This window comes from Cynoglossus semilaevis, chromosome Z (assembly GCF_000523025.1).
Source record: "Cynoglossus semilaevis isolate Cse_v1.0 chromosome Z, Cse_v1.0, whole genome shotgun sequence".
NCBI classification, from domain to species: Eukaryota; Metazoa; Chordata; class Actinopteri; order Pleuronectiformes; family Cynoglossidae; genus Cynoglossus; species Cynoglossus semilaevis.
Genome location: NC_024328.1, coordinates 6,617,579 through 6,631,868, shown reverse-complemented (window position 1 = coordinate 6,631,868; position 14,290 = coordinate 6,617,579). Strand labels below are relative to the sequence as shown.

Here is a 14,290-nt window from a genome sequence, read left to right as displayed (position 1 = left end):
TAGATGGTAGTCTCTTCACTGCTTGGTCCGACTGTTTCACAGTCCATTAATTGGCTGTGGCTGAAGGTGATTTGTTTTACTTACGGAGTAAAACTGGGCGTTATAACATCACTCACGGCTCTTATCTCTGTTTTCCTCCTCTCCACTAACCCTACTGTCTCTCCTGTGGTATTTTGAGGATAAGCCTTATGAGGCAGAATTGGTAGTTTTTTCTGAAAAGTGGGGTTTAGGCAGATGTCTAAGTGGCCTTCCACTCTTGGCAAGCGGGTAGAATACCAATGAGCGTGGTGGAGCGGAGGATGATGAGGCTGGTGGAGGACGGAGGGTGTCTCGGTTTTATAAAAAAAAAGGCTTCTGTTTTTACGCCGCTGTCTGGATTTTCTGGCACGTAGTCAGCCGGGATTCTGTGTGAGAGACACCAGCTTTTGCTAATTGAAAGCCAGGACTGACTCGCAAACGTGAATGATGTTTCACACCACGACCATAAATCCTTCCCACTTCCTCCTAATGTGTGAATGAAGCTCGATTTTTTTTCCCCTCCCTCCACAACCTTCACTCCTATCTACTGTAAACTGTCATGTACTGCTTCTCCTACTGTTTATGTTTTTTACAATTTTTATAGGAATGAATAAAAAATAATGAAGTCCTGAAGATTATTGGAAGATTGCGAAATAAGGCGAAATCAGTCATTACGAAATGCAGCGATGAGGAGGCTGATGCATTAATATACGTTTTATATCGTATGCAGATGAAGTATATAGTATATACATCTATGAAAGAATATATGTATATACAGGGCATTTATTATGACAAAAAAACCCAATATTTTCTTCTGTTTGTTCTATAACCCCATTAGGCCGTCACTGTGGTAACTGTTATGGGATCAATCCCATGTTGGACCCTTCAGTTTATGACGAATGGATCTGAAGGGTCTCAAAAAGTTCCAAGTTTCAGTCTTTAAAATGGTGACAACCATTTAAATTTCAAGTATAATTTAAATCCATTCATATTTTGGAAGCTTTTACCAAATCTCACAAATATTTTACTTATACAAATATACACACAGCGCATAAAACCAAGAATACTTCCTGGGGTAATGAAAAAAAAAAACTTCACTGTGTGATTGTCAAAGCACAAACCTGCAGGGTGGGGTAAAAGGAATAACAGGCACTAGAGGGCACTCTCTGTCACTCTACCCTTAAGCGCTCACACACCATATACACATGCACACACACACACACACACACATACTCGTGCAGCCATGCTCGAACATTCAGATATGAATGTCAGAATGAGATGATCTTCCAGCTACTTGGAGACAATCAATTTGGACTGTATTAATCAGTTCTTGCGCTGAGGCTTTTTCTGCTCCACCATTCAATTACAACTGTTACATTTCTCCCCATTCCCTCACCCTCCTGCCACTCTCTCTCTCTCTCTCTCTCTCTCTCTCTCTCTCCACCACTCTCTCACCCTTCTGAGGGTCAGTATCTTGGTGACACCCTTTATATAAATACTTACTTGTTTTTTATGTAATATATGGAAATATATGAAATATGGAAAGCCTTTGTGTCTTAAACACATTACACCTCACCCTTTGCCCCCCCCCCACACCCGTGTGACCACCAAACATATCTTCCCCCTGCCCTTTCTTCTGACACAGCTTTCTTTGACATTTATGTTCAACGTGTCTCCCCCCTACTCACTCTCGCCCCCTCCCGTGCTACCTCCAAACACAGATTAGTTTCTGCAATCTCCCTCTCCGATCTGCCTCTCTACTCCCTCCTCTTCCGCTTCTAAGTGGACTGCATTACTGTAATGACTTGGTCATTTTTGGAGGGGGGAGTGCTGGGCTTGTATCATTTGCCCCTGAATCATTTGCCCCCGAAGTTCTACAGATTCCCTCTGTGAAACCATACCTATGTTTTCAGATAGTGTACCATATATAGTACATGTGGTTAAACTCAGAGTGGTGTTTTACATACACACAGTCAGGGGGTGAACAGTGTTGATTACACACTGAGGGGAAACACATTTTCTTCCCCTTGTTGTTGATGCGACAGAAGAAGCAACAGCTGTTCGACGACTGTCTGCACGGTTGTGTTCAGGTGCGTTTAACCTGAGGGAGAGAAGACGGTTGGTCTGATCAGCTGGGTGATTAATGTTTATTTTGACATCGTTGTTGCCGTGATTGACTCTCACATGCTGAATGTGCTGGATTTTTTTTTTAATCTTACAAGGAGAGAAGCTGCAGCCTGGCAGGTTTCCACCATTCCTCATCTCGCCTTTATGGGTAAAATAGAATCAACGACCAGTCGAGTGTCTGAACTACGCCTGTATAAGTTAAAGATCCCGGTTTTTAGGTTGTTTTTGTTATTGTGAACGAATTGCAGTTTTTCCGAGTTTTTCTTTCCTTTCCTTATGCATGTGGCAGAAAATGGAAAAATCACCCTTGAGTGGCAGAAGAGCAGATGTTCACCACATTTCAAATGGAGGATGTTGCTTGTTAGTCAGAAAAAAACTGTAAAACCTGAAATTGGTTTGTTTGCTTTATTGCACCAGAAAGTGTGTTTTTCTTTGTACCTCCGGCAGAGGATTCAGTAATTGCCGATTTTTGTTGTGAGTTTAGAGAGTAAAATATAAAGAGAGACGATCCGACCTAAAGCAGATTAGAAAGGAAGCCAATGAAAGAAAAATAGAGCAAAAACAAATGCTGTGTGCAGGAAGAAAGGTTGGGTCTTCAGGATGGTTAGGTGTTCTGGCCACTTCCTGTACTTAGCTTTTAAACTAAGTAGAAAATTCAAGTGAATCTCAAAGGTCACATGTCACATTTGAAATCATTTGAATTGCATTCAATACCCATGAGAGTGCACAGCCTCACGCAGGGATGTTAAACACCATGGCGACAGGAGTTGACCCCAGTCGTAAAGAGGTTAAAGGTCAACAGGACTACTGGGGAGAAGACAGTGACCCAGAACACAGGAACATCCTACTGTGGAGATCAAGGAGAGGAAAAGAAAGAGCCGAAGGGAAGGAGATGTGACGAGTCGTTTATTAGAGGGAAGTAGGATGGAAGAGAGTTAGAGGCCAGAGGATAAAACAGCATGAGAAAAAAGAGACACAAGAATAATAGTTTCTTTTGCGGGGGCGGGGGGGACCCCACTCCCTCATATGATCAGGTGTAACAATCACCAGGTTTTTTTTATTTTGTAATTGTATAACTTGTAACGCCTGAATTTCATATACAGGATACGCTTAACCAGGCTATGGTTTGCTAGTAAGCCAATGTACAACACATTGCCCTCCCTTTCTCATCTACGACTTCAAAATAATATATTTTTCAATGAAAAAAACAGAGATCTCACCTAAAATATTCCATGTAAAATAACTCAGAGATCCCAGCTTGCTGGAATGCAGCATCAAAGCCTCAAGTGTGGTGATGAGGGGGTTGATGCAGCAACTCTTTCCTCATTCCAGCAGGAACAGTGTGCAGCTAGCTAGCAGCTAGCTTTTCTATGAAAACGTAGCTGTTTAAAAACAGCCAATCACTTTTCTCTGTAAAACCGGTTCAGCTGTAATGGGCTAAAGAAAAGAAAAAGTGAACTTACTGCCTAATAATCTAGCATAAAGTTAGGTGATGTTTGAAAGTGATTTGCTAGAACCAGGAGTCAAAACTGTACTGTCCAAAACTTGCTTTCTATGTGAGTTGAAGGAAAAACACTTTCCCAGCGCCTGTCCTACCTCGTTTCAACTGCAGTAGTATTCTTTGGAGATGACTCTCAAGCTGCTTCGAGTCTTCACATCCTCATTTGCTCTATTGTGATTTTTCCTTTGTGGCAATGACTGACGTTCCCTCCTGGAGAAAAGCTCTTTGTGTTTTTATGGGCTGTTCCGACTGTGCGGCCGTTCAAAAACAAGGTTCTTAAACTGTCATTCCACATTCAAGAGCCCTTATCAATTTCATAGACGTAGTCAACGCAGCAGTCACGAGCACGACGTGAGTTATTTTGTTTGTCTGAAATGAGCCTTGGGAAAAGTTAGCTATAAACGGAATAAGGTGTTTGATCTATGGCCAGTTATTGATCAAAAACACTGTCTGAGCTCATGAAAATGTACATATCTGTGTGTGTGTGTGCATGCATCACTCGGAGTGTGTGCAGTGTATACAGTAATGGCGCTTGACGTGTGATCTGAGTTACGGCCAAGAATTGATCTGAAAATGTCACGACTGCTTTAAAGTTTACTAAAGAGCTTTTGGTGAGACCTGGCTAAGCACTAGAATTCATGAGCGATCGGTGGGTTATATAAGAGAGTAAAGCATGACTCAAAATAATCAATAAATCAAAAATATGGATTCTGGCTTAGGTGGTGGCCAGTGTAGGTAGAAATGTAAATATTTGGCCTGATCTAAATTCAATTAAAGTGTTACCTAATAAAGTAACATCCACCATTGAAAAGGAAGTGTCACTGCTCATTACTTTGTGTTTAACTTTACAAAAAAAAAGAAGAGAGAGATTCTCAGTACAAGATAGGCCAGATTGGAGCCTGTCACCATCTGTAGATAAAAATGTTATGAAATTATTCATGGATTTTTTTTTTTCCTCTAAATTTGTCCAACCTTCCAGCATGTGATGCACGTAGTCACATAGTCTGGAGAACACGTCAGAGCATTATTGTTGCTCAACACAGAATTGGACAACAGTTTGAAGTATTTTTTCACTATTACATTTTTCATACAGGTTAGATGTTTGGTCAGACGTTTGGTCAGAAGTTTGAACTGATCTGTGCTGGTCAGTAGACTGATAACTATCTGCAGTGCCAAGGAAACAATGTGTGTGGCTAATCTCCCTGGTATATCTCCAGCCAAGTGCAGGGTGGGTCTGCTTGCTATCAATGGTTTATCAACCAAATTGTTGTGTGACTCACTGGTACTGGGTCATTTGTTCCAGAGACCATGTAGAGCCCTAATTTTGCACACAGACACACGTAGTCTAGCGATCATAACGATTTTAATGGAAGAAGAAACAGGAAGTGTGTGTCTGCTGATGATCACCGCGGGGTTAAACCGGACACAATGGGTTGTAAAAGGTTGAAGATAAGGCAAAGAACCAGACAGGGTGGCACGGAGAACCCAGTCCATTAAAGTTAGACGGAGTGAGAGGTAAAGATCTACTTCATTAAAGTCAGTAGCGCTGTAGTAAGTTGCATTGTTTTTCAACTCTAGGCTCACGACCCCATGTGGGGATGGCTGAAATGGTATTATTTTAATGTTATTATTTATAAAAAATATTGATAAATTATACTGTAGTTTCAACTAATTATTTTTCTTTTTTAAATTATGACTTAAAAACACCCCACCATCGTCAACAAATATATTCTTTCACTATGTATTTGCAACATATATATATATATATATATATATATATAGTATGTACTGTATAGTCTCATGATTGGCAGGGTTCTGATGTGATGTGTGTTCCGTCTGTGTCTGTGTGTGTGTGTGTGTGTGTGTGTAAGAACAGCCGGTTTTTCCTGGATCTTAACAATTGTGATGTAACGAGGCCAATTTCTGGGCCCTGGATTCAATAGTAGCGTGTAATTACCTTTAAGACCTGCTCCCTATGTTGGAAGATTAGCCATAATCCATAACCAAAGCCGTAACTATTGCTACGCTAGGTTAATTCTTCTCAGAAGCATGCAACATGCAGTTCAGTGATGAGGATGCTGTCTGTCTTCATCTAGCTGTTCCTTTCTCCTCCTCCTCCTCTCCCCCCGTCAGCCCACCCCCCACCTCCTCATTTCCAACTGTACTTGTTAAACTTGATGCTTCTCCATCTGTGATGTCAGAATGGAAGTGCAGTTTTCTTCCGTTATATGCCGTTCAAAATAGAGTGAAGGAGCGGCAGCACAATAGAGGAGAGAAAGAGACAGAGAACAAGGAGGTGGGGGATTAATATCCTCGCAGGAGAGATGCAGTGGAGCAGTGGTGCTGTTGGTTTGAAATAGTGCTTAATATCCTGCTTTTACTGCTGGGCTGTGTGTGTGTGTGAGTTTGTTTGGTCAGAGGATACATAAAACACCAGTACAGACAGTAGTATGTTGCCAATGCTACTATTGTGGATAGCATCATTTTCATTATTGCAGTATTACATTAGTAAAAGTATTCAATTTATATGTGCGTATACAGTATGTGTGTATTGATGTACATACTGTATACCAGGGCTGCTAATTATAACAGAGGCCTCCCCCACACACAGATCCTGAGATTTTATCTTTACATCCTTGACCTGGGGCCTTTTTCGTGGTTATGTCTCCATCTTCCATATATTTATTAAGAAGGTCTTGTCCCCTCATTCTGACGTACGTTGTTTAAGCCAATAGTGTTGGCTTAGGTGAGTGATATTGGTACTTATGTACAGTATCTGACTTGAGTAAATCGAGCTAGGTCACGTCATACGAACATAAATCTGACGTAAGTGGAACAGTCCCTGCGCTCTATGAAACATATTAGTGCATTCATATGTTGTCTTAGTTTCATACATGTATGTTGCAGAACAAATGCCGGGACTTTTGTTAAAAATGAAGAACAGTCTCAGTCCGAATGAACACTTTCCTAAATCTCTCAGGCTCCCATCACATGGGACTGCAACCTTCTGAACCAGGAGCAGAGAGAAAACAAACCATTTTCATTCCTTATCTTAACTCTTCCTCCATCTGTTGTTAATTATTTTCTTCTCATTTACTGCACATCTGCCTCGTATCTACTCTTGGACTGGATGCGATTAATGAAGCTCATTTTTCTTGCGGACATTGATGCTCATCTGGATGGAGATAGTCGCCTGTACACTGTGCCGCTTCTGTTGTTTTATCTTGTTGCAAATAGGGTGCGCTATTGGCCTGAGATCAAATGTTGATGTGAGGAATTATTCAAGATAGTTGGAATTCAACTGTGCTGGGCCTTTAGCCATACTGCGGCCTCTGTTGTACACACTCGAAGGAATGTCGTCCTTAATATGTGACTCACCAGTGGAAAACAACAACCAAGAATCTTCATTAAGGTTATATTTGCCCAGACTAAATTTACTGCTCTTATCTGACACTACAGTCTGTTTAACCTAATTGAGTCCCGGTGAATAATGCAAACCTGTGTGTGTGTGTGTGTGTGTGTGTGTGTGTGTGTGTGTGTTTGTGAAGAGAGGATTGGTGATGAGTGCTTGTTCTCTCAGCGGTGAAAAGCAGCCTGTTGTAGGTCACCTCTCTGATAGCTCCATCCCTCCTTATCACCTCCTCACTTCGTCTATCTGTCCTTGGTCATCACTCTTCTTCTCTATCTCTTCTCTTCTCCAACTGTCACTCACTCTTCTTTCCAATCTTCTTTCCACTTAAAACTTAAAATCTCCTCCACAAGGTCGTCGCACATCAACTACTAAAACTGTCTCTGCGTGTGTATTTCCCTCATTTGTTCATATGTTGTATTTTAAGATAGACTGCCATAGATGTCAACTGAGGGGCCACAATGAGATTTACTTTTACAAATTTCACAAGTCCATCCTGGATTGCAATATAGGCCTGCACCGATCAGCCCTTCTGTCATCACAACTATTAGTTTTACCAAATAATTTTGGTTCAAATACATTAAATAATAAATTAAATCAAGCCTCTGAATTTCTCCTCACATTACTTGATACATTTTAAATTTTTCTAAAAAAATAATTAAAAAGATATCCTCTAAACCAACAGGATCACAGTTTCCATTTCCATATGCTGGTCTTCTGGGTGGACATCTGTATCAGAATGACATCATGGCCAAAAATGTTGAATTTTCATAATGACACCAGATGATAAATAAATAAATAAATTTTAAAAAGTAGATTGCACGTGTTGCACATTCAAAGATTCAAAAGTTCAGTTCAGACTCTTTTGTCATTAACTTCATAATTACCGTAGCCGTTTGACACAAGAAGCATTAAAACCCAAAGCAGTAACAATCCTACACAATTTTAAGTCAAGTAACCCTGACTTACGCAATTATGTTTCATTTTTGATCAAGTTCTACAAAGACACATAAAAGCACATGACAAAAAGCCATAGAAGCCCCCGGTGTCTGCTGTTTTACATCAGACAGCTGGATGATTGGGGAAAATGTCTGTGCCTTTAGCGCTCACACATACAGGAAGGCAGACTGCTCTCTCCCTGCCCTCTGCCTAATTAATTTCCCAGATCGAGCATGTCCCACCATAAAGTGCTCCCCCTCCTCTCCGTGTCACACTCAATCTGTTCCCTCTGTCTCCCGTGTCTCTGTGCTGAGCCTGGCTCATTTCAGTTCCCTGTGGCCCTTTGATTGCCTTTGCCCAAAATGTCAGGTCAAAGAACGTCACCTCATAGAGGCTAAACCTCATTCATTTTTTTCCCCCTCCCCCTTCCTCGTTTCTCTTTTTTCGCCCTTTTATATGTTCATATATCTTCAGGCCCAGCTGTTTTTCCGACTGTAAATCAGGTTATCATCCCGTTCACTGGGTCTACACGCAAATTCCCTCAGGTTCATAATTTTCAAAACTCCTCCATTCTCAATAACCACAGGCTAAATAGACGGTGACTCTCTCTCGTTCCCTCCCTCCCGAAGGATCTTTATTTGTTAAACTATTTGTTTTGCTCCTCCATCTGACCCCATGAGAGCGAGGGTGGAGACTTTGAAGACCGGTATATTGCCTTAATCAATCAGGTGGTGAGGTCAGTGCTTAGCCAAGTCTGACAGTCATCAAAGGAGTTAAGTGACAGCAGCACGGTGGTCATGGAGGTTACTTTGCATGCTCGTTACAATCTTGAATGAGGTTCTGTACTGGACGTTTGACTCTGTGCAGTCACACCCGTGGGAAATCACTCATGTGAGAGCCTTGTCCAAAACACCAAAGTTAAAAGCACAAATTATAGTCATGTTAACAGCTAATGTAGATACACAAAGACTATACACAGTAGAGTACAGTACAGTACAGTACAGTACAGTACAGTACAGTGCAGTACAGTACAGTACAGTACAGTACAGTACAGGTACTGTATTTATTTAAGACCTCCTCACTCTGGGCCTACAAACCAACGCCCTTCAACATCTGGCTCTTTCTTTCTCCCTCAGTGTGAAAGAGAACAATCAGCCTTCATTCCCGGGTCAAATGTGCAGTCACGGTTATTCGTCGGCTTCATCTCCGTCCGACAGTGATGTAAATATGAACCCCAGTAGACGCATTAATCTGCGCCCACCTGCCGCGGAGACCACACAAATATGATACAAAAAACTGTCACTGCCCTCTGTGGGTTGGCCTTACATTTATTACCCCTGTTAGCTGTACACAGTCGACCGTGGCTGTGCTAACAATGCTAACAAGCTTCATTGATGGTATAATAATAGAATGAAGTGCAACCTCATATTCTGGGTTCTGCGAGTCCAAACTGGAGTTTAAATGTGTTGCCCTTTCAAATGCGTGTCAGCATCGATGAGAGCTGGAGATTAAATTAGACTTAATAATGTTCAACGTGTGATATTTGCCTGGAGTTTCTCCTGTAGGTTCATAGAAATGTGAGGCTCAAAGTTCTTCTTCTTTTTTCCTTTTTCTGCTCCGGGCAAACAGCAGTCACAGCAGAGAGGGCAAAGCCCAGGCCAAGTTCTGAAACACAACACAAAGAACGAAGTGAATGTCTTTTACATTAGACATGACAGTTGAGCTCTCTGGAATACATCAGCCATAATAAGCCTTCTATGCCGTCCCCACTGCTACACACACACACACACACACACTCTCTCTCCGCATGAGAGTAAATCTTTACCATGCACCGTCATATGTTTCGGGAGCGTTCTGTTCTCATCGGTAGCTAAAATATGGCGTTGTGTTACTGCACACAGACACGAGAGGGTCCTTTGAGCGGAGAGATAACACTAATGACACGCCATCATTTTGGAAAATGTAATAAGTGCTTTTCTAATGACCCTGTAAAAGATGCTTAACCCCTAAATGTCCGGGGTCAAGCGCAGAGACAGGAAAATAAGCTGATTAATAAGAGCGTCTTCTCACACGGTGGTCATTGAAGTGTTGACCAGCTGCTGACCCTGCTGTTGGACTGCGGTTACCAAGCACCACTCCTGTGTTTGAACACAGCCGCTCTTGTGATATGCAAACGTAATAGGTTATGAATTTCTGTCTGGAGATAAAGCTGAGGTTAATGGGACACTAAAGAGCCGGGGGTTTCACACTGGTTCTCACCTTTGCTCCACATTAAACAAAGAGCGGCAACAATATAGCTTTGGATTTGACACCCTAACATTTGGGTAAAAGAACCGTGTCGGTGGTTCTGACAGGCGGACACTGCTCCTGCAGCCACTAAATGGTCCGTGACATTCTTCATATTGATCTGCTGATTGATTTGCTGTTTGGTGATTGATTTGCAGGAGAACTCTCAGAGACTTACATAAAGCAAAAACAGCCAGTTTAAAAAAAAAAATGCGTTCGCCACCTGCTCCTCACGTGATCTGTCACTTCTTTGCCGGGTGTGACAGCCCAGAGGCAGACTCGGTCAAAGACAGGTGAAATGTACCATACTCAAAATGAATAATATCCAGGATTTAAGGTCACTCTCTGTCTCAATGGGTTTTGTTTCACACTAAAGGTCGAGAATATCCACCCGCACAGAGAGAGTCAGATCATAAAGTCGTTCTGGTGAAGGCCAGAACACTGTGTCTCATTAGCGTTTGTGCAGTAACCATCTCTGTCACAGGCCTTCTAAAAGGGAAGACAATCTTTTTTTTAAATTTTTTTTTTTTACACTTCATTTTGACTTTTACCATCTCCTGCATGTTCCTTCTTTAGTTTTGAGAGAAAAGACTATTAACCTGTGACCATGTAGGTCCAATAAAACTGATTCAATTCAAAGTATACTTTTCAAGCAATTAGACTTTATGAAGCGGATGAGAAGAACATACCTCACACACACACACACACACATATATATCTATCTACATATATATTTAAATTATGTGAATCTTCCACCATACGAATGGTGTAATTCCCATAAAAGATGTGTTTTTTGTTGTGTATCGTCCAGAAAATTTGAGAGGGTCATATATTTATTAATTTGTTTTTACAGAAAAAAATATCATTTTTTTTACCATTTGTTACCCGGTGTAAAAGCCTCAACTATCAACTGTGCTGTTAAACTGAGCAGAGACATTAGCCTTTTCAGCACTTTTCTTTTGTTAAACTGCTTATATTGTAACCAAATTGTTGACCTCCTTAAATAAAATATCCCCTGTTTCAGGCGCCACACCAATTCTAGTATCAGTATCGGTGCATCACTAATAATTTAAATTTTAAAAGTGTATCGTCATCACTCAGATGCGTGTTCATAGATTTACTGGTCTGTTAATGTTCATTTGGATAATCTTTATGTGAATATTTTGTTATTTGTTATTTGTTTATTTGTTATTTGTTATTCCTTTGTAACAAAACAAAGGCAGTTTAGAGGGGATTTCTCCAAACACAGATTAAGAATCTGTTCCACTCCTCGTACAAGGTTTTATCGAGGGAGGAGACGCCGTTTACAGCCTCCCAGTGGAGGTTCAGTCGAGGAGGCAGAGCAGCGGAGCACATGCAGGGATATTGGCCTGTAATGGTGAGCAGATGAACTTCTTAATGGAGCACTTAACAAGTCTAAATAGACCAACACTTTGCCCAATCTGACGAAGGCTTTTTCTAACACATTAAACCACCTGGTAGTTCAAGAGAAGGATGTTCCTGGTTGTTTACTTCACTTTCTCCTCACGCTGCCATATGTTTTCTTTAAAAAGTCCTGAGTCCAGTCACAATAGATCACATTAAGAGGCTTGTATGCTTGGATGAGTCTGTAGAGCAGGACAGTCCAAATGTAGGGACAGAGGAGACACGGTTAACTGTGGCACCTGTCTGTACTGTTCCTGTCTTTGTGAAGAGAAGCAAAGACTGAGGGCAAAAACAAACAACACAAAAAATAACAAATGTGGAGCAGGATTTGCCTAAGCAGAAGCAGAAGGATTTCAATTGTCAGTCTGTTGCTTCTTTTCTTTGATTTGATCTCCCTGTTCCTGGGAAACCACGCAAAGAGGTTTCAACAGCTCTCTCTCTCTCTCTCTCTCTCTCTCTCTGTGTGTGTGTGTGTGTGTGTGTTTAGATCAGAAGAGGTCTAAGCCCAGGTAATCAAATTTCAGATCACTTGATTAGACCCGACAAGGGGAACAAGATCAGCATCAGGATAGGGTGAGAGCGGGGTAGATTTTTTCTTTTTTCTTTTTTTTACTCACTTGACCTGCCTTGCACACACTCTAAAGCTCCTGGAACACTCTTGGACCACATCTCCATGTTTGGAATACCTTCACAAGGTCACTGCAATAGTCAAAATAATACAAGATGGCTACTTTATAGGCAGCAGGACCATCTGGACTCCTGGAGCCACGTCCCCCATGGTGCTGGCTTACATGAAACCATACTTCAGCTTCAAAGCTACGTTACTGCCTGTTTAGCCATAATGTGCTATTATGTATAGCATCCAAGAGCAGGCTGGGGCGCAAGAGGAACCACATGTGGAGCTCTCCGTGTGCCCAAAGCTATATATTACACATGTTATATACTGAACACAAGATCACCCCCCCCCCCAACACACACACACACACACACCATCTCTCTCTCTCTTTCTTTCTCTCTCTCTTTCTCTCTCGCCCTGTGTCTTATTTTGGTCTCTTGATTTAAAAAGCATGAGATTATTCATTTCCATCTCCTGTGGGAACGGACTGCTACTCCGTAGTGTAAGCACACACTCACGTACATGTATACATCCCTAATCCCACCGCGCAGCAAGTCCTACCAGTGTGGAGAAACATCAGCTCCTATTTGTACAAGTGCAAGGTTATAAAAGTAAGAAAAAGAGGAGGAAAAAAGCAACCCAACACAAAAACAAATATGTTGGGTTTTTTTTTTCTTCTCCACTCCATTGAAGACGAGACATTTAAATCCCACCCACTGTACACAGGTTCCTGCAGATGAGAAAATGTTAGGACAACTGTTGTCAAACGTGCTGTCAAAGGCCTCCAGCCTTTCTTTATTCTCCTACTTTCATCTTTCTCCTCCTCCTTCGGTCCCACTCTCATTAGTGATGCTCGTGAGAGAGTAAAGAACAATGCTCAGGTCCTGCCAATCGATCACAGAGCAGCGCTGTCGATCGATTGGTCGGAGGATGGTCCGCTACATAAATGTCCATGATTTAACAGGTCACAGATAGAGGAGGGAGAATTTTATCATTCTGTATTGTTAGTCTGAATTCATATTTTTTAAAATACAGATAAAAGATCATCATCTCTTTTTGAGCACAGAAAAAACAAAGAGAAAAAAAAAACAAGGAAAATGACTGATATTTGTTTTGTTGGATACTGTTCACTCTGGCACCGTGCTTCTGTTGCTAACACACACATATACAATATACACACACACGGACGCACACAGAATTAAATCATACACTGGCATGGAATCACACTTTACCCTGGAATGGTGTCATTGCCTTTCAGTGCTGTGACTGATGCCAACACATAAATGGATAAATCCTGCTGCAGTCAAGAACAAGTATGGGTGTGTATGTGTGTGTGTGTGTGACATTGTGGCTGTGAATGTGTGTGGATGTGTGTGTGTGTGTGTGTTTTAGCGTGTTAGCCACCGTGTTCATATGGTGGTATATTTTCAAGGTGTTGTGTAAACAGTGGCGCTCTTCTTCGCAGCTGACCAAATGCCTCGCCCCGGTTTCATCTTGAATTTCTGTACGTCTCTGCGGGAGGATAACGCTGCCACATTTGCATGAGAAAGGTTGTCAGACTAACACATTTCCTTGTTTCTCTCTCTTTCTCCTACCCACCTCACCTCCCTTCGCCCCCCTCTCTGTGTCTCCCCTCTGTGTCCACAGCTCTGATAGCCATAGGCCAGTACAGCAGCACCATTGAGACAGTTGACGCCGGCTGGTGTAAGGATATCACAGACCAGGGAGCCACACAGATTGCTCAAAGCAGCAAGTCTCTCCGCTACCTGGGCCTCATGAGATGTGACAAGGTAACCCCTTAATGCCTGCCGTTGTCTGCCCTCCTGTCCTGTTGTGTACTACACCAGTGTCACTGCAAGATGTGTTACAACTTTCACATTTATAGTTCCAGAAAAGGTGACTCTCTTTTGAAGGAACATTTCAAAATAAATATAAACTTGAATCACGATGTTAAAAAAAAGTAAGTGTA

The 14,290-nt window shown here is 41.7% G+C and overlaps 1 protein-coding gene across 1 annotated transcript in view; it reads left to right on the top strand.

Moving 5' to 3' along the window:
• Positions 1–14,290, top strand: part of fbxl17 (F-box and leucine-rich repeat protein 17) — a 203,787-nt gene that overhangs the window by 170,664 nt on the left and 18,833 nt on the right. Inside the window, exon 10 of the mRNA XM_017042934.2 lies at positions 13,969–14,111. Within this exon, the coding sequence (XP_016898423.1) occupies positions 13,969–14,111 (143 nt within the window). The remainder of the gene's footprint in view (positions 1–13,968; positions 14,112–14,290) is intronic.